Source organism: Pteropus medius, unplaced genomic scaffold, assembly GCF_902729225.1.
Source record: "Pteropus medius unplaced genomic scaffold, Ma_sr-lr_union100, whole genome shotgun sequence".
Lineage (NCBI taxonomy): Eukaryota > Metazoa > Chordata > Mammalia > Chiroptera > Pteropodidae > Pteropus > Pteropus medius.
Genome location: NW_024344561.1, coordinates 1,432,034 through 1,457,544, shown reverse-complemented (window position 1 = coordinate 1,457,544; position 25,511 = coordinate 1,432,034). Strand labels below are relative to the sequence as shown.

Below are 25,511 nucleotides of genomic sequence, written 5' to 3'. Positions count from 1 at the left end.
GTTTAGCCCTCTGGAATGTGATATACCTAAAGTATGGGGCATTTTCTTTATAGTTCAGTATTCTATCCTCAGTGCTTAGTGTATTATATAACAGAGAGAAAGCCTTTCGTAAATATTTGCGTAATGAATGAAAGCAAAAGCCAATAAAAGGACTTAACGGAAGGCAACTGGGCCTACGTGGCCCTGCCAGCTGGGGGAGCTCGGAGATGTCTGAATTCAATAAAGCATTTGTGTTGGGGTTCTCAAGACCACTCTCATACTTAGCAATTGACTAGGACTCCCAGGACTCATGCTGTTAAACCCAGTCATGGTTTATTACAACAAAAGGATACCAATTAGAATCAGCAAAGGGGAAAGACCCCAGGTGTCCTCTCCCAGTGCAGTCACACGGCACTGCTTACTTCTGGTAACAATGTGTAACATCACATGAAGTGTTGCCAATCAAGGAAGCTCACTTGATGTATTAGTCTGACTGGTTAGAGGAGCTGCTGTAACAAAAATGTCATAGATCAGTTGGTTTGTAAACTGAAATTTCTCACAGTTCTGGAGATTGGGAAGACCAAGATCAAGGCACCAGCAGATTCAGTGTCTAGTGAGGACCCACTTCCTGGTAAATAGATGGCAGTCTTCGTGGGCAAGAGAGTTCTCTGGGTCTCTTATAAGTGCACTAATCCCACTTGTCATGACCTAATCGCCTCTCAAAGGCTCCACCTCCAAATACCATCACACTGGGGTTTCAATGTACAACTTGGGGCTGGGTTGGGGATGGGAGGGACACAAACATTTAACATTTAGTCTATAGCACCTGAGCTTTGGTATCCAGGTTTTTATTGGGGTCAGTCATGTAGACATGCAGCACCTGCATGGCTGACTTTAGCCATTCAGGCTCCAGGCCCCTGAATTCAAATTCTACAACAATGCCAAAGCCTGAGACATATAAAAACATGTTCACCATAAATCACATTGTTAGCTTAACCTATCTGGTCAAACTGGTGTGGCCTAAGGCCTCAGGCATACAAAATCACTCTTATCAGGTAGGATATTCAGTGGACCTAGAAGTCATTTCCCACAAGCCCAGCCTAGGGTAGGTCCTGAAGATGGGCTTTTTCCAGGCAACCCAGACCTGCCAAGTTAATTCTTTCCTGCATACCCCTTCTTGATCATCTTCTAGTCATGTTGTAGAATAGCAGTAACCTTAGGAGTTCAGGTTTTTGTGACAATTACCTGCATTCAAACCCTACCTCACCACTTCCTAGTTGGTCATCCTGGGCCAGTTATTATTGTGAATGAAGCTGCCTCAATTGTTCAGTGACAGTAATAGCTATATTGGTGGTAGCATGAACTACCAGTGTTTCTGGCACATATTGGGCACTCTAAATGGCAATTATTTTTATTCATGTGGTGTACTCTAGAGTTTCTGATGGCTTTCACATATATAATTTTATCTTCTTCAGAGAGATGGCTAATGAACGATGTTTAACAGATGAGTAATGCCCGTCGCTTAAAGACTGAAGGTATGAGGCAAGACTCCCTATTACTGCTTAAAGAAGAGGATTCGAGATTGAAATTCAGGCACTGTCTTAAAGAGAGTTTGGGAATAAGAAGCGTTCAGACAGGTTTCACGGTCAGACTCACAGGATGCCAGCCATCGATCTTTCCCCTTGTGGTAAGTCCTTGTTGATGCTATTTTTAGAGATCTTACTCTAGCCCATAAACAATCTGTCTTGGGTCTAGGCTGCCTAGGAGAGGGGGTTTAAGTAGATAAGAATAGCCTGTTGTCTAAATCCTGGGATTTGGGAAGGATAGGTAAGTATGTGTATTTTTGTGGAAGAGGTTCTGCTTCACCATATGATGAGTTTTATAATTGTCAGCAAACAATAATGACTCTACTTCTCTGGACTTTAGCTTCCTTATCTGTAAAATGGAATTATTAAACTCTTCCTCTTAAGTATCAAAACCCAAAACTGCTGTTACGACTTCAGATGAGACAGGCTACTTGAACAATTTATGGTAGTGGGGTGTGTGTGTGTGTGTGTGTGTGTGTGTGTGTGTGTGTCCATTTAGAATTTGGAATGCTTTCAGGCTTTCGAGTGTGGAAACTGGGCAATCTAGGTTTTCAGTTTTTATTTCTTCTCCTCAAGGTTATCTTTCTCAAGACTCTTTCTGTCTCCATGAGAAGTCAGAGGGGAAAAGGGTTGTAACTGGATATCTGACACATTATTCTCAGGTGAGTAGGAAATGTACTCTTTTATTAAAACACATGCTTCTTCCTACCAGATAGACATGTATCCTTCTAATGGAGCGTCTTACTGCAAATAGGGTCTGCTTAAGGACTGAGTCCCCAGTTACATTGTCTCAGGTCTCAAGGCCTCTCGTGTAGTTGACAGATTACATAGGGAAATGATACTGTTATCTCAGTATTTACTCATTCCGTCTGATTCTCATCCATGCTAATTTTGTGCTCTCATTCTTTATGATACACAGTGAGAGAATGGACATGTGCTTCTCGGAATTTGTGTTGTCACTGGAGGAAACGTTCATTCACGAGCATTTATTGTGTCTGTAATATACTCAGGACTGTGCTAAACCTTGTCAGTAGAGAAAAATAAGAACAGAAGAGGTCACAACCCAGTTGGGGGAGATACATGCTTTCAGTCAGGTGAAAGAGGCACTCTTAATAGTCTGTGACTGGACGAGATCACCAGAGAGTGTGTCCAGGTAGGGAGAAGGGGCGTGAGGTCCATCAAGTCCTGAGGGCGGTGATGGGAGAACATGGAACCCTGTCTAGGCCTTGGTTCTCCCTTGCTCTTTCTCCGGTGAACATTGGTGAAGATGGTAATTGCCTGATGCCAGAATGTTTGTGATGGTTTAGGACCCAGTGACCTTTGAGGACATAGCTGTGGAATTCACCCAGAAGTGGACTTTGCTAGATCAAACTCAGAGACACTTGTACAGAGATGTGATGCTGGAGAACTACAAGAATATGGTTGCAGTGGGTAAGACCGGTACTATTTCTTTATTTAGTTTTTTTCTGGAACAAATATTTCTTTGACTATGTGCTGATGAATGGCAATGCCATGGTAAATAGAGAAGGCATTGCTTCTGCTCTCATGGATCTCACCGTCCGGTGGCTTCCTCATGAAAGTGGAGATCTGTTCATTGCACTGGCTTTTTTTCTTTATGGATAAAAGGCTTTGGATCAAAAATGCTTGAGCCTGGGTCTCAGGGGAGATAGCAACCCTTTTGGTGAATAATGAGAGAGAGAGAGTGTGTGCGTTTGCATATTAGTGTCATTTGAAAGTTCACTGGTTTGATAGAGTTGGCATGAACATTTTGTCTTTTCTCAAGTTATGCTTAACAGTATTTGGTATCCCTGAAGAGCAGAATTGTGGCCCCTAATTTATAGAAGTATTTGTCATCCCTTTCCACGTCCTGAAGCATCTTTCTGTGAGAGTGGGGCACCAGCTATGCAGACCTGGTCTGCTCTTTTGGGTGGAATGAAGAGGAGAATTGAAGATGGTGGGGAAAGTTCTCCAAAGTGAGAGGAAAGGCAGATGTGATTCTTTGTGAGAAACAGCCCTTATCCACGAGCACTGCAGTCCATTTGGAAATGTTAAATAGAAAGCTTTCGAAGGTTTTTTTTTTATTGTCGTTGTTTTAAGAATGCTGAGGCCATTTGGTTTGTGAGGTTCCTTGGGTACCCGAAACATTTTTTTTTTCCTTTTCATTCGTCTTCTGAAACTTCTTTTGGCCTATTTCTTTTTTTTTTTTTTTATTTTGCATTTGCATTTAGTTCTTTATCAATTCCCTTTCAACTTTGTTTTCCTGGTTATGTTGCTTTCTATTCACCGTCAGTCTCAACATTTATAGAATTATTTCTCAGTAAATCACCTACGAGTTTGACCACAGTGCCTTATTATTGCCAAAATTTTCAATCTCTATGTTTTCATTTCTTTCTATTTTTGAATATATTTTAAGTCAGTGTTTGAAAGTAAATGCTTGTTGGCCTTCACTTTTAATACCTTCCTTCCATGATTTATTTCTCCAAGCACTTAATTTTTTTTTACTCTTATTTCAGATTGGGAGATTTCTCTTAATATCAAATGCACAATATTCAGCAGAATATTGTGCAAGGGAATACATCCAATATGGTGGAAACGGTAAGATTCATATAGTATAATTCTTTGCTTTTCACACTAGTGGAAGATTGGAAATTCCATAGGATAGAAAAACCACACATGACAGACACTTAAGGCTGGTGTTATTCACCAAAAATGAAGTTGTTTCTCCTAGAGTCTCTGAGCATCATGAATTTGGGAAACACTTTAAATACTCCTTCACAATATATTTTTTTCACAGTGTTCACTCAAATATTCCCACATATGTAATTCACATAAAGTTTTTGATCAATAATTCTGTCTTGATCAGTTATCAGCTAAACTGTGGAAGTAAAGAATGTTAACAGCTTTCTAACAGAGTGGTCACTTCATTCTACTTGAAAACACTCAGGTCTGAAACCGTGCATTGAAATGAAAATGGAAGACAAAAATAAACTTCAGTTGTACTGGATTGTTTCGTGTATAGTATAATGGAATTCAAGGCAGAACAGAGAATCCAAATGTAATAAAACAGGAAAACTTCTGTCAATGATCTCATCAACAGGAGAGAAACCACACTGAAGAGGAATTGTTTAACTTTAACTATTGTGAAGAAATGTTGAGTGAACATTCATGCCTTAAGACTCACAGGAGGACTTACATTAGAAAAAAGACTCATGGGTATAATCAGTGTGAAATAGCCTTAACAAAGAACTCTGCAATCTACACAAGAAAACCTGTACTAGAGAGAAACCTCCTAAGTGTAATCTGTGAAATGGCCTTCAGCCAAAATCTACATCTTCTGCTTCACAAGAGAACTTATACCCAAGAGAAACCCTATGAATGCACTGGCTGGGAAAGGCTTACCTTTTCTCTCACACCTGAGAGAATGCGCTAAGAATTCATGACGAGGAGAGGCTGTGTGCTTTTAAGGAATGGGGGGAAGTTTATTCTCATTCTTTAAGCCTTTTTGTACATGTGTGCACTCACAATGGAGAAAAACCCTGTGAATGTAAAGAATGTTGGGAAACCTTCACTCAGTCTTCATATCTTACTCAACATTTAAGAACTCACAGTGGACTGATGCCTGTGGAATGTAAGAAATTTGAGAAAGCCTTTCCTTCCCCAGCTCTTGCAAAACATGGAAGATTTCATACTGGAGAGAAACAACTATGTTTGGAAGGAGTATGGCAAAAAGTTTACTTGTGCCTCAAGACTTAAGATTCTTAATTTTCACTGGAGAAAAATCATATGAGTGTAATGTGAGAAAGCCTTCACTGATTGTTCAGGTCTTACAAAACACAGAAAAGCTTACACTGGAGAGAAGCCTTATAAATGTAAGGAATGTGGAAAAGCCTTTGCTAGTTCCTCACACCTTACTATACATATAAGAGCTCACACTTGTGAGAAGCCTTATCTCTATAAAGAATGCGGGAAAGCCTGTAATAATTCATTTGCTTTAAAAGTCACATACAAATTCACCCTGGAGTAAAACCCTACAATGGTAAGCAGTACAGGAAAGCCTTTATTCAATGATCCTCATTTCTTATTCAACATTTAAAAAGTCACAGTGTAGAAAGACCTTTTGAGTGTAAAAAATGTGAGAAAGCATTTTGTTAGCGTTTGCACCTTAGTCAACATAAAGGAACACATCCTGGAGAGAAGCACTACAAAGGTAAATGTTGGGGAGCCTTCACTATTTCCTCAGGCATTATGGTACACATGAGAACTCTGGCAAGTATCCTTTTAAATGTAAGGTATGTGGGACAGCCTGTACTCATTCCTAATATCTTATTTGACATTTAAGAACTCATTGTGGGGAGAAGCCATATATATGAGGAATGTAGGAGAGCCCTTAGTTCCCCATGCCTTACTGAATGTGTTAAAATTCACACTTAAGAGACGCTTATGCTTATAAACTAATGACAAAAATTTAAAATATAAATAAATAAAAGAATGTGGGGAAAGTCTTCAATACTCTCACGCTTACTATACATGTACTAATTTATAGTGGGGGTAACCTTATTCTAAGGAATGTGCGATGTCTTTAGCTCTGCATTATACTTTAATATTCAGCCGTGATTTCACAGGTGTGAAAAATCTTATGAATGTAAAAAAAATGTAGAAATTTTTTTAGTTTTTATCCTCTGCTTCGGAAAGTATGAAAGCTCACATTAGAGATCTCATGAGTGAAAAGAATGTAGGAAAGCCTTTGATCTTTTTTGTTAGAAAATGTGATTTACACTGGAGAAGCACTATAAATTAATGTGGGGAGTGTGGAAAAGGCTATGTTAATTTAATGTACATGTAAAAAGTCATAGGATATTCTGTATGAATGTAAAAAAAATCAGAATGCTCTCACCAAATAACATATTTTTATAAAAGTAAAAATCCTAAAAGGTTTTTTTTTGGTAATGAAAAAACCTTTGTTACAAAATGGTTTTAAAATAAAATCTGACAGTACAAGGAACTTGGGAAACTTTGGAGTATAGATTTCACATACTGAATGAGAAAATTGATACTGGGAAAGGAAACCAAGTAAATTTAAATGAGTTTGCCTTTCTTTGTGTCATTTTTCAAGGTAGATACATAGTTTTAAAGACTAATGATGTTGCGCATCTTTCCATGTTCTTGTCATTCATATATCTTGGGTAAATTGTTCAGATTTTTTTGTTGTTGTTAGAGTCTCGTGTGAATTATTATTGAAGTTGGTTTTTGTAATAAACAGATTTATCAAGGTATAATTGTCATACAATAAACTGCACATATTTTAAGTATACAAGTTTTGATGTACATACATCCATGAAACCCTCATCAATTCCTTTATACCAGCAATGAACATATGGAATTTGAAATCAAACACATAATACCATTTACAGTAACACAAAATATGTGGAAGATCTATGTGAGGAAAACTACAAAACTGATGAATGAAATCAAGAACTGAATAATTGGAGAGATATTCCATGTTCATGAATAAAAAGACTCAATATGTCAAGATGTCAGTTCTTCCCTGCTTGACCTGTAGATGCAATCCAATCAAAATCCCAGCAACTCATTTTATGGGTACCAACAAACTGATTATAACATTATATGGCTAGGCAAAAGACCCAGAATAGTCAACACAATATTGAGGAAGAAGAACAAAGTTGGAGGAATGGCACTACTGTAAAGCTGCATTAATCAAGACAGTGTGCTACTGATAAAAGATGAGTAGATTGATGAAATAGAATAGAGCGCTGAGAAATACACACACACAAATATAGTCATCTGATCTTAGACAAAATATAGTCATCTGATCTTGGACAAAGGAGCAGAGGCAGTGGAATGGAGTAAAGATAATTCTTTTCAACAGATGGTCCTGGAACAACTGGACAGCCACCTACAAAAGAACGAGTCTAGACACAGACCTTACACTCCTCACAAAAATTAACTCAAAATGCATTATAGACCTAAGTGTAATATGCACAACTATAAAACTCCTAGAGGATAACATAAAACCGAGATGAGCTTGGTTATAGTAATACCTTTTTACATATAACACTGAAGACATCCATAGAAGAAATAATTGATAAGCTGGACTTTATTAAAATTAAAAACTATGCTGCTTTGTCAGGAGAGTGAGAAGACAAGTCACAGATTGGGAGAAAATATTTGCAAAAAAAAAAAAAACATTTAGTAAAGAACTGTTATTCCAAATATCCAAAGAATTCTTAAACCTCAATAAGGACAAACAACCTAATTAAGAATGGGCCAAATACCTTAACAGATAATTCACCAAAGAAGATACACAGGTGGCAAATAAGCGTATAAAAAGATGTTCCACATCCTGTATCATCAGGGGAAATACCAGTTAAAACAATTAGATACTACTGCACATCTAAGAGAACCACCAAATGCCAAATGCTGGCGGAAACGTGGAGCAACAGGAAATCTCATTACTGGTGAGAATACAAAGTTGTACAGCCACTTTGTTTCTTGCAAAACTCAACATTCTTGCCAAATAATCCAGTATTCATGCTCCTTGGTATTTACCCAAAGAAGTTGAAAATTTATGTCCACACAAAAACCTGCACATGCACATTTTTTTGGTTTTTAAAAATTTTTTGCACATGGATGTTTATAATAGTTTTATTTATAATTGCCAAACTGTGGAAGCAATCAAAATGTCCCTCAGGAGGTGAATCAATAAACAAACTGGTATCTCCAGACAATGGGATATCATCCAGCCATTAAAAGGAATGAGCTATCAAGCCATGAAAAGACATGGAGGAACCTCGAATACATGTTACTGAGTGAAAGAAGCCAGTCTGGACAGTTTACATGCTGTGAATCCTACTATATGACATTCTGGAAAAGGCAAAATTATGGAGATAAGTGGTTGTGTGAGTGATGTGTAAGGGGATTTCTAGAGCAGCGAAAATACCCCGTGTGATACTATAATGGTAGATACATGTCTTTATATAGTTGTCCAAACCATAGAATATGCAGCACCAAGAGTGACCGACCCCTAACTCTGGAGTTAGAGTGATTACGATGAGTCAGTGTAGGTTCATCAGTTGTAACAAATTTGCCACTCTGGTGAGATGTTCATCGTTGGGACGGGGGCCGGGGTGGGGGGGGCAAGTTGTGCATGTATGGAGGCAGGGATGTGTGGGCGATCTCTACCTTGTGCTCAGTTTCACTGTGAACCTAAAACTGCTCTTTAAAAAAGGAGTCTTAATAAAAGTGATAAAGACTTTTAAACGCCCAAGCTGTGGGAGTAAGCAAGTGAAATAGGTTTATAAAACTACTCAGTTAAAAATATGGTGTATCTTCTATGGGGAAGCCAGTATGATTCGGGCAGTAGAACACCACAGAGAATTATTCCTATGGAGCCGTTCTGTTTCTTAAGCAAGGAACAAGAAAGTTGTTCCTGCTTGAATTTCAGAATCCCTATGGATCCTTGGCCACTGTGTACCTCCCATGCCTCCCACCCCAGCCCTTTTTTAATATACGTGTCTATTCTGATTATCCTTCTCTCCCAACTATCTGTTGGGTGTATGGGAAGTAGATAACTTGTCTCTTTGGAGTATGTTATTCTTGATTTGAATATTCTTCATGAATATTCTTTTGATTCTTCATGAATATTCAAATCAAGAATGACATACTCCAAAAAAAAACAAACTCAAGGTGTCTTCCAGATGGGGCCAGATTTAGATATCATGATCCTAGACATAGCTGAGTCTGATACTGCAGGTATGAGATTTTGACATGCTTTTAGGAGACATGACTGTTTGTATATATGGGCATTATGTAAATAATTTGTGGCCAAAGGGCAGGCTGTGATGGTTTTAAAACATGGCTCCCAAATTCTTTGATACCGTTCCCTCACCTTGAAGTTATGCAAACTTTTGACTGTTTCTCCTCAAGAAGTACACGATAAATGATGTCGTGTGATTTGGTAAGCCAGGCCATGTAGTTCCTCCTGTTTATCGTGGCATGTTCTCTCTCAGGACACTCCCTGTCAGTGTGCTTCCCCCTTGGAAACTAGCTGCTGTGCTGTAACATGGAGTGGCCACACCAAGATAGTCCTGTCACCAGTCACCAGCTGCTCTCAATCTTCTAGCCATGTGAAGGAAGGCCCCAGATACATAAGGGAATGATTCTTCAGATGGTTCTAGCCCCTGCCTTTGGAGTCACCTTCGGCTGTTTAAGTTTCCCCAGCCAAGGCCCTGGTCACTGTAGAGCAGGGACAAGCCATTCGTTCCTGCCGTGTCCTGTCCAAACTCTTGACCTTATGATCTGTGAAGATAACAAAAGGTGGTGATTCTGCACTAACTGTTCTCAAACTTTGACCTCAGGACTCCTTTATACTCTTTAAAATTGAGCACCCCAAAATGCTTTCTTTTATGGCTGTTGTAATCTATGGTTATTTAACTTATTAGAAATTAAGACAGAAATTTTAAATATTTATAATTCATCTAATAATATGTTTATGAAAAATAACTTTTCCATAATGACAACAAAAGTGTCAGAAGTGACAAAGATTATCTTGACCAAACTTTACTCAGTATCCTGAACCTTCTAGGTCCATCTGTGTGCTTCCTTATAAAATCCAGTTTTAGCAAGAACCCTGCTAAGTCAGTTCAATAATAGTTCATCATACTCTATATCTGATCATTCTTGAGATTGTATCAGGTCCCCATCCTTTACCACCCTTCAGGTGATTTCTGATCTCTGATTCATCTTCAGCAATGATCCTGTAGAGAGAAGGGCTATTTTTGCTTTCCAGTGCTGTTTTGGCACTTGTAACACTGCAGTCAATTTAATTTCATGGTATCACATTTCTGTATGTTGGTTTTCAGGATCTGAAGAAAATGGAATTTTATTGCTGTCATCAGAAGAGGAACTAAACCTTCATTTTGTCAATTGCAAAAAAACAATCATATTTGACAAGGGAAGAGATACTTTTTAAAAAGTATACATGAGCATTTAATGAAGTTTTGAACCTCCAAGTTCCCCAGATTTTAGCCTCTGAGAATTCGTACTAAAATATGCCTCTGCTCTTAACCCATGTGTGGTGCAGTTTTGCCAGGTTTGATCTTGATATAAATGGCAAGAGGGACCTTTGTCATTTTTTAAACTAACTGAAAATTTGGTCAGTAATAATACAGAAACCAGAAGTGTAAAGGTTTCAAATGGAAAAGCTACCTGTTGAATTTGAAATTGTTTTCAATTTTGAGGTATACTTTTTTAAATTGTTTTAAGAGATAAGGATTTTAGGCAAACGCATCACGATGTGTTCTTGGGTTTGTATGAACTTGGATGTCTTTGTACAAGCGCTGTTACTCTAACATGACTTTGACAAATGCATGAGAGGAGATCACCAGTTTCTACCCTGCCCACTCCTAACCTGACCGGACCTTCCAAAGCCCGTAGGAGCCTCTGTAGGAGAAGCCTCTGTCATTAATTTTCAAATGAGGTTCATCCAAATGGGAAATTCACTTCTAGTGCCACAGTTCAGCGGCATTCCTGGCCTCAGGGTCTATTTGACTCCTTGAAGGCATGCCTCTGTGTGGGTCCCCTCAGTACCTATCTTTGACATAAAAATCAAATTAGACACCCCCCCCACCTGCCCCCAGTGTTTGCATCCATCAGAGGTAGGAACAGCCCTTGGTCATGTGAGTGGAAGACCCTTGAGTCGAGGGCCTGGGCTTGTTCATTATAGGAGCAGGAAGCAGAGCAGATTGTGGTGTGGAGACATTCCTCTGTCTGAATTTCTGGAACTTCCTTCTACTCTCCCTCTCCCCAAAATTAAATAATGGAATCAGTTTCATTAGTGATCTTCTAGGCTGTATTCGCATGAGGAAGCAGTCTGCGCTCAGCTTCTGCAGTATGCGCAGCCTTGTCACTTCCTCTGGACACAGAGCTGCTGGTTCTGGCGCAGCGCACGAATACAGATGGCCACGGCAGAGACGCTGGCCGGTGCTGCGTGTGTGTTTACTACGGAGCTAGGCAAGGCTAGTGGGCATTTACTTCTCCCTCAAAGTGCCTTACTTTGCCCTCAAAGCAAAGCCCAGGGTCCTTCACCAGTAAACTAGTATAAATGTATTCATAGTTCACCTAATAGTACCTTGTCAGGCTGTGCTCATTATGTGGCAAAGAAAAGAGCCTAGCCTCTTTAAAATCTTTTTTGGGGGTATGTAGAATGAAAATTTTCTGTTTAAACATGGAATTTAAACATTCAATTGTTCTAGTCATTTAATTTAATATGAGTAATTGAGGTCCTCTGTTAATGGGTAGGTCTTTTATGGAGCACGTCTCCCTCAGAGGCACAGTCAGCAGGAAGGGTTGAGATTCCTTGTAGCCACATCTCTCTAGTTCTGAGCGGCTCTATTAATAATGGTCTTAATTATTCTTAAGTCCTAATGTGCCTACTCAGGTGTGTTGTTCATTAGGGTTTGTGGAAAAGGCACAAAGAAGGGGCTGTTGAGATTTTTATAAATCCTGAGTTTGGGTGTCTAAGTGTAGTAATAACAACCCCAAAGCATCTTAAAATCCCATCTTTTTCCCTACTACCAGATTGAGACTTTCAGCTTTAAATCATAGGTTCCAATTATGCAGGCGTAAGAGTCATTCCCCTCTTGGCCCTGCTAAGACCCCATTTCTTGGTGAGTTACTTAAAGCGCTGTTCGAGACCCTCTTTTTTAATGCCAGGATGTGATGGTTTAAATTGGAGCCTGGACAAAAGATCCCAGACCTTTGGGGACTTTAGTTAAGAAGAGGGGATGAGGCAGTGACCCCAGAAGAGAATCCATAATGGGCGAAAAGTGAGGTTTGGACCCTTTTCGCCTTGCAGCTGCTCAGTCTCCTTTTCAAAGTCTTGGGGAACCCTGGTTTTTTCCTTGGGAAGACTGTATGGACTCAAAGACCAGAGATCAAATTCCTGTGGACCATTGTACTAAGCTGTGCAATCATGAGCAAGTTACATTACTTACTAATGCCTCTATTCCTTAAAATAAATAAAAAGCTGCTTTCCTTCCGCTCGCCCCAACTCTGAGCAGCCCCAACTCTTAGCAGCGGCTGCCTAAGCCCCGCCTCCCAGCCCCAACCGCGACCCTCATAGCCGGAGAGCACCACGGAACTACCTCCCAGACACGTGCAGTCTTGCTCGGAGCTTCTACCTGAATCTGATGAGCTCTTGTTAAACGTTCGCATCAGACCATTAGACCCGGCTCAGGTGCCATTTGGAGGACCTTGCGGGAGTAGGGAGGGTTCAAGGGCGCGGTTCCCAGTGCCTCCCCCACCAGCCATCGCCCTCTGTGCCCCACCTGAACTGTAGCCCGGCTCCTGCAGCCGCCGCGGTTTCCTCCGGGAGCCTGGACCCACCCCACCCACTCCTACTGGGACTGTGGCTCCTTGAGTTCTGGCAGGGATTGGAGCGGCCGCCCTGGGCCTCAGTCTCTGACAACAGTGGTTGACAGATGTGGGCAGCGTCAGTGGGGCCTTTGTTCCTCCCCTTCTACTCCCGTCTTTAAAAGTCTTCCCCAAATCGGACTATTATTTCACAAAGTGCCCCTTCCTGTGCCTCATTTTCCTCCATTAACGACATATCATGAAATACCTGCTCTTGAGTATTTTTTTCTGGCTTAGAGGGCTCTATTATGTGGATGCACCCTAGTCCCCTATTGATGGAAAGACTTTGGTCCCATATGAGTGGGCCTGTGCATGTTTCTTCATCTTTCTAAAGTTGATTTTTAGAAGTGAAGTTGTTGGGTCATATGTACTATTTCTAGATACTGTCAACTGCCCCCTCCATGAGGTTTGTTCTGTTTTGAGCCTTAGAATATTTTTGTGTGCAGCAAGCTTCCAGACCCCTTAATTTTCAAATAATTTATCTGTAGGTTCTTCTGAGCATTTACATACAGTCATATCCATCCGCGAATAATGACAGGTTTGTTCTTCCTCTACAGTCTTACAAACTATATGTCTCCCTATCCTGGTCTCCCTTCGCCTTCTCCCCAATTTACTTCACTGGCAACAATTTCTTAACTTGATTAGCAGCAGGAGCAACCTTTGTCTTTTTCCATGTCTCAAAGTCCTTTGGTTTGTCACTAGTGAGTTAGGCGTTTGCTCTGCGTTTTGGACACAATTTCAGATTAAAGACATTCCCTCAGTTCCTATTTACTAAAATTATTTCAAGTGTATAACTCAGTGGACTTTAGTATGTTCCCAGAGTTGGGTACCCATCACGATCTAATTTTAGAACATTCATCACCCCAAAAAGAAACCCCATAACCATTAGCAATCACTCTGCATTCCTCCCTACCCCAGACCCAGGCAACCACTAATCTATTTGTCTTTATAGATTTGTCCATTCTGGAAATTTCATATAAACAGAATCATACAATATGTTGTCTTTGAGACTGGCTTATTTAGCATAAGGTTTTCAAGATTCATCTACATTGTGGTATGTGTCTGTACTCAATTCCTTTTCTTTGCCAAATACTCCACTGTGTGCATCTATTGCATTTTTTTTACTTACTCATTAACAGATGGACACTTGGGTCATTTCTATTTTGGAGTTGTCATCAATAATGCTACTATGAGCAAGGTTTTGTATGGACTTACATTTTTATTTCTGTTGGGTATGTACCTAGGTGTGGAATGGCTGGTTCATATAACTCCATATTTAACCTTTTGATGAACTGCCAAACTATTCTAAGGTAGCTGCACCATTATACATCCCCATCAGGAAAATATGAGCTCTGATTTCTCCATATTCTCACCAACACTTGTTATTTGTCTTTTTTATTATAACCATCAAAATGGGTATGTCATTATGGTTTTGATTTGCATTTCCCTGGTGGCTAATGGTAAATATCTTTTCATGTGCTTGATGGCCATTTGTATTTACTTTAGGAAAACATTCAGATTTTTTACCCATTTTTTTATTGCATTATCTTTTTTTAATAGAATTAGCTGAGATTTTTTGCCTTTTAATTGTGTTTATTACTCTAAACATTTTCTTTTTTAGCTTTGTGACTCTGTGCTTGTGGCTTCAACACTTTCACAACTATTTTCTGCCCAATAAAGTAAAGCACACTTGATCCTGTCACAGACACACTTAGCACACATGGATCCACCATAGGCCCTGCTGGCATGTTTATTCGTTTCTGACAACCTCATTAAAACTTTAGGTCCCACAGCACAAACTCCATAAAGTCGGCCTAGGCACACGCCACATGCAGATTTTGGTGTTTTCCCAACCTTCTTGATATAAAGGTAAACAATTCTATTACCAGGGGTTCGGAACAGCCTAGTTTTGTTAGATTCTGTATTGTAGGACAGCCTTTGGCCATATGTCAAACATGGGACCATTCTGAATGTCTGTGGACACCATCTCCACAAGAGCTAGCTAAGATTATTTTTAAGTCATGATGGAATGTTGATTTTTATCAAATGCTTTTACTATATCATTGAGGTGATCACATTTTTTTTCTTTGATCTATTAATGAAACAAATTATATTAATTTTCTAATATGCCCCTAGCTTTCCTGAGATAAATCCAACTTGGTGCTGATGTATTCTCTTTCTCATTTTTGGATGTGTTTGGTTTACACTTATTTTCTTTAGAATGTTTATGTCTGTTATTGAGATTTACCTGTCATTTTGTTTTCTTTGAATGGCTGTATGTTGGATATCAATATTATACCAGATATGTCTCAAAAAGCCATTCCGTCCCCTTTATACTCTTTATCAAGGCAATGCCTTTGATAAGTCGAACTGTCTTGTGAAATTGTTTTAAAAGTGACATCTGTCTCCTCCCCCTGCTTCTCCCATGGCTGTAATAGAATCCTCAAAATGCAAACATGACATTTTGGATCATGCACAATTCTGTGTTTTGAATGAAGGCTAAATTAAATAAAACCTTCCAAATAACTAACTCTTACCTTACAAATTGCATAAGATATTTATTATTACTTCTACTACTATTTAGTAAAATGCAAACACAGGTGACCAAATACATGGAAGTATACTTTAAGTAACCAGACTCTTCATAAGTGTGTCTAATTTCTAGAAGATTTTGAGTCAGATTGGAATTCTCTCTTTGAACATCAGAACTGACTTATAAAACCTATGAGCTTGGTGTTTTCTTTGCAGGGGAAATTTAAACAAATTTAAAGGGACTAAAATTTTTCTAAAATTTTGTTTTGTTTTGTTTTTCTTTAAGAAATCTGTCCGGGTGGTGAGAGTTATTTGGTCTGGGGAGAACTGGAGCCTCTCTGAGGGGAACAGCACAGATTATTTCATATTCTACATTTTTTTTTATTGTAGTAAAATACATTTAACATAAAATTTGCCATTATAATCATTTTTAAACATACAATTCAGTGGCATTACTTGCATTCACAGCATCATGCAATCATCACCATATAGTTCATTTTTTGTAATTATTTTAGACTGTTCAGTTTATAGAGTCATTTTTCATATGCTTTCTTTTGCTAGGAATCAATCTACTTCCTGTGAGTTTTGAGCTTGACTGACAGTTACTCATAATGTGTTTAATATCTGAACCATCTGTAATCATATCCTTTTTTGCTTTTTCATTTTCTTCATGTGCTTTCTCTTAGTTTTGTCTTGAATAATCTTGCCTGGCTTTTTCCTATTTTATTAGATTTCAAAGAACCAGTTTTTGGCTTGATTGATCTGCTCTGGTATTTGTTTTTTAGTCATGATGTTCTTTCTTTCCTTCAGCTTCATTTATTTTGAGTTTTTTCCTCCATCCTTTTAAGTTGGAAACAGAATAATTTTTAACTTCATTTGTTTTCTAATGTAAGCATATAAAGCTTACTGTTTTCCCTAAGGCCCACTTTAGCTGCAACCTACAAGTGTTGGTACCTAGAACTAGTCAGTAGCCATAGCATCATGTATTTTCTCATTACTAATTTAATTTTTACCCAGGAGCTATTCATAAGTCTGATGTTTTCTAAATTTCAAATGTATGACCTTTTTTCTATTAAAGTGAATAATATGAAACTGCTAACATGCAACTATTTTTTAACCTACTAAAATGCCAGTTTCATGTGTTTCAATATAATACACATGTTCCTCAACTTATAGTAGAATTATGTCCCAATAAACTCATCGTAAGTTGAAAATGTGTTTAATACACCTAACCTACTGAACGTCATAGCTTAGTCCAGCCTACCATAAACGTACTCAGAACACTGACGTTAGCCTACAGTTGGGCATAATCATCTAACGCAAAGAATACACTGCAGAGTATTGGTTGTTGACCCTCATGATCGCATGGCTCACTGGGAGCTGCAGCTGGCTGCCACTGCCCAGCACCACAAGAGAGTATCGTAGCAGATATCACTAGCCCAAGAAAAGATCAAAATCAAAATTCGAAGTACAATTTTTACTGAACATGTATTGCTTTCACCCCATCGTAAAGTTGAAAAATCATAAATCAAACCATTGTAAGTCAGGGACCGTCTGTAGTTTTCTTTTGTTATTAATGTATAACTTAATTACAGTTTGACCAGAGAATTTATGTATGTACAGATTCTTTGAAAGTTTTAAAACTCGCTTTATAGTATAGCAATAAGGCTAGTTTTTCTAAACTTGGCAATGTGTGCTTTTAAAGAGTACGTGTATTCTCCATTTATACAGTGTTTGTGTTTTAAATGAAGCTTGTTCATTTTAGTATTCAAATCCTCATATCCCCTTTTTTTCCTCTAATCCATTACTCAGAGTAGTATGTTAGGATCTCTTACATTGATGGCTACTTGTCTCTTTTTACTTCAATTCTGCTAGCTTCTGTTTATAAATTTTATGAAACTATGTTGTTAGTGTGTATAGCTTCTGTATCTTTATATCTTCTTGGTTAATCGAACCTTCTATCCCAATGTAGTACCTTTTGTAGTACCTTTTGTCTTAAATGAGTGACATTTAGTTAGCCAAACAAATAATTTTGGTTAATGCTTGCTTGATATGTCATTTTCATTTTTGAGATTCAACCTTTCAGTGTTTTGTTTTTTAGCACATCTTATGAAAGAGCATATTTATCTTAATCTAACACGACAGTCTTTGTGTTTAAACTGTATAGAGTTTAGTCCATTTACTTGTACATTTATTAATATAGGCATTTTCTACCATCTTACATTGTACTTTTTATTTTACCTTAATTTTTTTGTTTTCCTTTTCTTACTTTTGTAATAATTGAGCTTTTTTTCCTCCTAAACTATGAATTAAACCCACTATATCCATTTCTTTAGTGATTACCCACCTGTTTTATCACTTTAGACTTAAAGTCTAAAGCTAACTAATATCTTTATTCCCTGCTGGATGAATACAAGGAGCATAAAACTACAGTCACCTTCTTCCCAATTTATATATTTCTATCATTCAGTGTTCAGGGTTCTAGCTTGCTTTTCCATGTCACAAATTAGATGTTACCATTTTACATTATCAAGGTTCGCTTAGTCTTACCCTCTTTATTTCTGTTCACTCTTCTTTCTTAACATTTCAGATATTCAAATTCCTATTCCCTGGAATACTGAGAATTTGCGGTAGTGGTAGTTTCTTTTTGTTTTTGTTTTTGTTTGTTTAATAAAACAATAATAATTTTACAATTCATTTAATGGCAACTGGTAACCATAAAATTAGCAGTGGTTATCTTCAAGTTATTTTACTGGCTGTGCTGTCATTTCTTGAGGTTGATGGAAGTCACCTAGAGTCAGACCATTTCCCACTTAAGATGTGTCATATAAATCATACTTGATTTGTCACCAGCATTTATAAAACCAGACCTAGGGAAGGAACTAGGTCTAGGGACACATACATGATTCTTAATATAGCGAATGTTTAGCCTGCCCTGATTATTACAAAATCAGAACAGCGAGAATATTCGCAAAGTGGTAGTTTTTTTTTTTTTTTTTTTGATGAGAAAACTTTCTCAGGTCTTTATTTTTAAATGTCTTTATTTTAATCTCTTTTTAAAATTTTAAGCTTTTCATATAGGAATTATCAAGCATGCAGAAAAGTAGACTAGTTAGTGAATCTTCGTGTCTGTCGTCAGCACTAAGCTTTGACAGTTTTCAATAGTTTACCAACCTTGGATTATCTAGGCCTGAGTTGTCTCATATACCAAGCACATGTGCTATTTAAATGTATGTTTAAATTTTAATCACTTAAATAACACTGGCTTCATGTCAAGTGCTCGACAGCCATATGTGACTAGCAGCTACTGTAGTTAGTAGTGCAGATAACAGTATTAGACTATACCGGTAGCCTGTCCACCCACATTTTCTTATTTCTGGAGCTTTTTATACAACACATTCCAGACATCACATCCTTCCGTTGGTAAACACTTGAGTGCACATCTCTGGCCAGTACGTAACCACCACATTTCCCCACCTGGCAGACGCCAGCATTCCCGATGGTCTCCAGACTGTCTCTTTGCACTTGGTTTGTTCAAATCAGGAGCCTAACAGGGACCCCACGTTGTTTTTTCCATATATCTCTCTTAAGTTTATTTTATCTCCTTTTTATTTTTTCTTTTAAAAAAAAAATCTATTCACTTATTGGAGATATCAAATTGTCCGTAAAGTGTCCTACATTCTGGATTTGGCTGCTTATTGCTTCTTTTTGTTTAACTTGTTTATCTGTATTCCCTATTAATAGTAGTAGTTAGTCTAGAAGATTGATTAGATTCAGGTTTGATGTCATAAATTCACCCTTAAACCTAAAGAAGTTACTTTAACTGGATTTAGAATTCTAGGTTGATGGTAATTTTTTTCTTAGCACACTGAGGATGTTGTTCTTTCTTCTGACACCCATTGTCGCTCTTGAAAAGTGAGCCATCGGTTTGTTTTTCCTTTTTACGTGACATAATTTTTCCCTGGCTAAGATTCTGGGGGCAGAGGGGAAATCAAACACCAAAGAAGAAAAACCTATAATTTCTTTTTCTTCAGACAGCTTGGGATTTATTGTGCTTCCTGGATCTAAAAGTTAGTGTCTTTTACTAATTCTAGGAAATTCCTAGCTAATTTCTTATCAGGTGGTGCTGACAAATTCTAATCTGATGGTTAATTCTTGCATTGAGTTTCTAACTTCAATGAGTATATTTTTTATTTCTAAAAAGTGTTTTTTAATGCTCCCTGACCATTTTTATTGTCGTACTCCATCTAAGTTTCTCTTATTTTCTTTAAGTATGTTAAATATAGTTTTTTATAGTTCATGTCTAAACTATCTGATATTTGAAGCGTTTCTCTTTTTTCTTGCTGCCTGTGTTTTGGCCGCTTCTCAATTATCGTATGTGGTATATTTGTGTTGTATAGTTTTATTAACTGTGACCTCCTCAATTTACTTAGAACTTTATATGTGAGAATTTCTTGAGGCCTGGCTCGAACTTAAATTTTCCAGAGATTGGTCCATTTGTTCATATTGCTTGAGTGAACGCAGTGACACCTAGGACCCTCCTTAAGTGAAATTCTCTCAAAGATTTTTTGGACTACATGGATAATGTGAATTTGGACTGAAACCTAAGATTTTCTTTTTCTTCTATATCTGATGCCAAGGCCTAGGCCGGTACATTTTGTCACCCTCCTGTTCTGTATGGAATGTTTTCTTTTCTTTAAAACTTTTAATTACGGATTTCCAAACACTCAGGAGTTGAGGGCACTGTGAAGCCTCTCTATACTTATCACCCACCTTCAGTGATTCCTAATATTTTGCAATTTTTAATATATCTGTTCTTCCCTTTGCTTACTATTATAATTGAGTTTTGTTTTTCTGGAGCATGTTAAATCTAATATCTGACATATCACTTGACCTATAATTTGAGTCATACCTGTAGAAGAAAAGGACATCTAAGGTACAGCCAGCCTGACTCAGTGTGGAGCTAAAAGAGGAAGAAATGTTTCAGAGTAACAGATGTAGGAGATAATCCTTTAATAAAAATAAACTTTTAACAGACGTTTTTAGCTTTACTGTGATCACACCCTCCAAATTAACTATTTCTTGATATTTTCAGTGCTCTTTGACTATGAACAAGCTGGGACACACTTGTAGTTAAACAAGTTGGGTTTATAACTCATTGCAGTGAGGCAGAACATGTACCATGGTGAACTGTGAGACATCTCAGTAAGAGGGTGTGAGAAAAGAATGAAAGGATTTGGCCTTGTGTCGGGTGCTGTTTGGGGAAAGGTTCTGAACCAGATGTCAAGAAGCAAGGGTAGTTCTATGATTGACTACCTTTGTAAAGCTTACCCAGAAGGAGAGGAAACTGGACAGAGACCAAAGGTATCACTGATAAACAAGGAGCAGCCACTCATGTTAGTCACACAGGGGGTGGGGGGTGTTGGGTCCTTTTTGAGGCCTGGATAATGTTAATGTTTTGTCTGTGTTCAGACATGATTACAGAGTAGTCTTGTTTTTTTCTTTAATATATCATGGTAACGGAGTGGCCTTGTCTGCTGTTGCTCTTGTGAAATTGTTTATATTCAACAGGATAACACCTTGACCTAGCGATAGCACCAAGGCAGCACCTGGGTTTCAGGGGCCGCTTTTCTTTTTCCCGATGTCATATAATAACCTGTCTGTGCTCAGTTCACTCAAAATGTCTGAAAATGTGTTTTTTACAGTTAATGTTGTTAGAATCAAGATCTAAGGTACACAAGCCACAGTGGATAGTTATGTGTCTCACATCTCTTAATCAGGAACAGTTCTCCCTTCCTCTTTCTCCCCCAAACTGGGTTTGGCTAATCATATCCTAATAGTGTCATTTAACATGTCCCTCGGTCTCTCCTCTTACCCTTTTTCGATAAACTGCTGATTAGTTTAAATGATTTGTCAGCTTTTTTCGGCAAAAATATTTTATCGTTGTTGCTGTTGTTGTATCAAATCAGAACTCGCATGATATCCAAATGCCTCTTTTGTGATGTTAAGATTTATCAGGTGATTTTGATATCCATTTGATCCTTCCTTTATAATGTTCTCCACCTTATTTAGAGAGTCTCAGATTTTCTCCCAATTAGTAAAACTCCTTATTTTCACTTCTCCACCTTGTGGCTAAGATTAAGTGTAGTAATAAGATTCCTTATTAATGACAATAGGAGAAAAAAAGTAACTTAATGGAAAAACTTGTTGTGTACCACTTTAAGTGATCAAAGTTATGACCAGTAATGAGACAAACTGGCATCATATGCCTCCTGCAGTGATGCACTGAGGACACACATCAATATGTACTAGTTCATCCAAAAATGTGCTTGCTAAATCTAATCAAAGAGAACATCAGATAAACCAAACTGAGGTACAGTCTAAAGTAATTTGGCCTGGACTTCAAATCTTCAAAGATGACGAAGGCTGAGGGACAGGTCCAGCTTTGAGGAATAGTTTGAGGGCATGAGCTGGATGGGAAATTTAAAAATAATTGCCATAAAGTTACCTTATTGGGCCAGTTTGTGAAATTCTGTGTATGGACTGTGTGGTAAAAAATACTATTAAACCCATGTTAAGTGTTCCTGATTTTGATTATTGTGGTTATGTTTGAGAATGTCCAAGTTCCTGTGACATGCTGAAGTATGTAGTAGAACGGGGTTATGACATCTGCAGTTTCCTCTTAAATGGAGTCCTCTCAATATCACTCTTGCTGAAACACACACACACACAGGAGAGAGAAAAGAAATGTGACAGAACTTTAATAGTTGGTGGAGAGTCTGTGTGGACAGTATATGGAAATTGATCATATTCTCCCTATTCTTTGAGTTTGAAATTTTTTCAGAATTAAAAGTTGAAAATGAACATCTCCATTCACATTTCACTCAATATTTTAGTAGCTATCGATTGTTGCCTAGATCCATTCATTCAGTAGCAGTTGCGGAGTGGTGACTTTCTGATTCTAGCATTTTCTTCATAATAAAGGAGGCTTCTAATAAAGCATCTGTGATTCTTCATAAAGAAGACTTTCCCCTAGCACAGCTTTTGATAATCATAAAATACTGTTCCCAAAGGAGGGGCGATACATGCTTGATTCTTTTCCTTTTATGAATTGTCAGAATAATGACTTAATGTCCTGGCCCCCTTCAGTAGTAGCCACTGAGGTTTCTTTTTTTAAGTATTACTAACTCATGATTTTGTTTTACATCTGATGTATTTCAATTGACTGCAGTCATAATTCTTCATTAAATTGAACCTTTTTAAGTTATCACCTGTGTCTTTTTGACATGACTTCATTAGTCATGGTAGGCTCTTTGCTTTCTGGATGTTCCAGGCTCATCTAGAACATTTCCTGTTCTACGCTAGACTCCACTATTTCCCAAATGAGTCCTGGTTTCTTTCACGAGCAAGTGGCATTTAGAGGCATTTGAGCACTAGAGGGACTCATGGCTCCTGAGTGTTACTAACTAGGCATTTTCGGTAGCGTAGTCTAGAAAGAAATTTAAAAAAGAAAAAATAGTAAGTACATACTACATTCCCAATTCCTAATTGTTCTTGGCTAGGGAGGTAAAATCTTAACAGTGAACTGTGCTATATGTAAGTATGTGTGCATATGTACATGTGAGGCTAGCACGAGGAAGCTTCCAGGGCTGTAGGTCGAGTGTCTGTCAGGCCTAGACTCTTATGGCTTCTTTCTTTTCCTCTGCCTCTGCTTGCTCAGAACTCTGCCTGGCCAGGAGGGAGACACAGAAAAGGAAGAATGGCTGCAGGATTGCTGACATCCTGGTCACAGGTATATCGAAATTATTCAGTTCCCAAAAAACACCGCTGTTCCCAAAGGACACATCTCTTGCCCATGACTCATAGCTTCATAGCCCTACTGGGCAGGCCTCAGACTTCTATTACTATAATTTCGTTGATTTTTTTTTTTTCAGTTTTTCCTCCAGGTTGAGTATTAGTTCCATATTCTGTGGGTTGCTATGAAGCAAAAGAGAGATTTTTCGCTAGGAAAATCATTCATTTTCCAAATATTTTTCTCATCCTGCACTACGCTCCATCTGTATTGGATCTTGAATAGGACTGCAAGAGTTCTCAGAATCTAGTTGCGGAAATATTAGGTCAACTGTGTGTTAGAAAAGCTGCCAAAACCATAGCCTGAATAAGATGGTCCAGGGAGTGAGAGCGAAAGACGAGAGTTTCAAGAATTGAGCCCTGGGGCAGACAGCGAGAGGCCTCCAAAGAACGTCTGAGCTTTCTGTGCACTGATCCTTCCCCTGCTCTGGCAGCCTCACCCACCGTCCCTCTTATTCAGTGTTAGAGATGGTCCCTGGCTGAGCCAGAATGTGTGTGTGATGTTTCAGGACTTGGTGACCTTTGAAGAAGTGGTGGTGGACTTCTCGCAGGAGGAGTGGGCACTGCTGGACCCTGATCAGAAAATCCTGTACAGAGATGTGATGCTAGAGAACTTAAGGAACCTGGCCTCCGTGGGTAAGGTCGGCTTCATTCCTTCATTCCTTCGTGCAGCAGATAGTTTATCACTTACTGTGTTCTGTGATCTGTGAAAAGAATGACATTATGTGATGAACACGAAAAGAATGGTCCCTGCCCTTGCAGGGCAGTCTCATGGCTTCCCATGAGAATGCACTGATTTCGTTTTCTCTGTCATTAAAAGATGTAGGTAATTTGCATTATGTTTCTGGTCTTGGCCCAGATTTCAAGGGTCAGCTCCACATGGGACACGGAGTACGGGTGCATGTTCAGGGGCCTAGTGAAAGATCTCTGATCTGATCTGTCTGCTGCTCCTAAAGCTGCACTTGCCTGTCTGCTTCAGACCAAAGTGTGGGAATCCATTTTGTGAAAGATTTCTCGTCTCCTTCACACCCCCACCCCCAAATCACATGCCTTTCCCCAGGGGCAGGTTATCATCTCTGCAAACACAGTCTGATCACTGAGTTGGAGCAGGAAGAACTGAGGACAGAGGACAGAAGTCTCCGAGATGCCCGATCAGGTGAGCCCCAGGCAGAAAGGAGTCATTGTGTGGAGCAGCTGTAGCCAGTGAGCGTGGTACATTAGGGAGGGAGTGTCAGTCAGTGCGGGACACAGATGCTGAGGCCCTTCCATGAGCTTTCCTCTTTCACCATCTCTCCATTCGTAGTTTGGTCTCAGAGAAAAGACTTTTTAAATTCCTCTTTCAGTTTCACATTTCCTTGAATACTTTTTGTTCAGTTCTCCCTACTTTACTTTCCAGGTAATACCGTCTTACTGTCTCAAACCTCCAGAATCTGTTCTAAGTAAAACACCTCCCATTTCTGTTGCTTGTTCCTATCACTGACATCTCCTCCAAGAACCAAGTTCCTAAAATAATTTCTCTGGTCTTTGGGTACATCTTCTCTTCATCTATATTTAGTGTTATTATTTGAAAACAAATCCATAGGGTACTTGCCTCTTTTTTTCTTTTACCCTGCTTTTTCTCCTGATAGTTATATAAATTTTTCTTCATTCAATTTCAGACTGGGATACTCAACTTAAATCAAAACACACAATTCCAATACAAAATGTTCCTGGGGGGAAAACTTCTAATGACATAAAAACGGTAAGATTCACTAGGAATGATTCCTGGTTTTTATATAGGAGAAGTGAATTTCAGTGAATCAAAACAGCAGCACCACGTACACAAGGGGAGAGAGTTGAGGCAAGTGCATTCACTCACCAGAAAGCTGTCTTAGGAAAGACTTTATGAATCTCGCAAAATTGGAGAAATCTCCAATCCTACCTCCACCCTTGCTGCCTTGCAACAAGCAGCTTCTCAGACCATATCAAGGAGTAAACATTTACTTAAGTGTGATTTTGTTATGAAGTGTTTAATATATAATTCATTCTTTACTCGTTATTACAAAAACTAAATTTAGGGTGCTTTTTGATGGGAGTGAATACAGTGGAGCCTTGGGAATAACATTCAGCTCATTCAACTTGAAGGTATTAATA

The 25,511-nt window shown here is 38.5% G+C and overlaps 1 protein-coding gene, 1 non-coding gene and 1 pseudogene across 2 annotated transcripts in view; 1 reads left to right on the top strand and 2 right to left on the bottom strand.

Moving 5' to 3' along the window:
* LOC120610900 (zinc finger protein 177-like) overlaps window positions 1-25,511 on the top strand; it is a 40,040-nt gene that overhangs the window by 12,039 nt on the left and 2,490 nt on the right. Inside the window, 8 exon segments of the mRNA XM_039873266.1 lie at window positions 1,455-1,666; window positions 2,142-2,227; window positions 2,873-2,996; window positions 4,079-4,111; window positions 4,114-4,160; window positions 23,888-24,014; window positions 24,439-24,534; window positions 25,037-25,119. Coding sequence (XP_039729200.1) covers window positions 1,639-1,666; window positions 2,142-2,227; window positions 2,873-2,996; window positions 4,079-4,111; window positions 4,114-4,160; window positions 23,888-24,014; window positions 24,439-24,534; window positions 25,037-25,119 — 624 coding nt within the window. The 5' untranslated portion in view covers window positions 1,455-1,638.
* LOC120610908 (60S ribosomal protein L34-like) lies at window positions 14,570-15,060 on the bottom strand (annotated as a pseudogene).
* Window positions 18,369-18,501, bottom strand: LOC120610940 (small nucleolar RNA SNORA72). Its single transcript, XR_005655029.1, has one exon. It is a non-coding gene; the product is annotated as a small nucleolar RNA SNORA72 (small nucleolar RNA).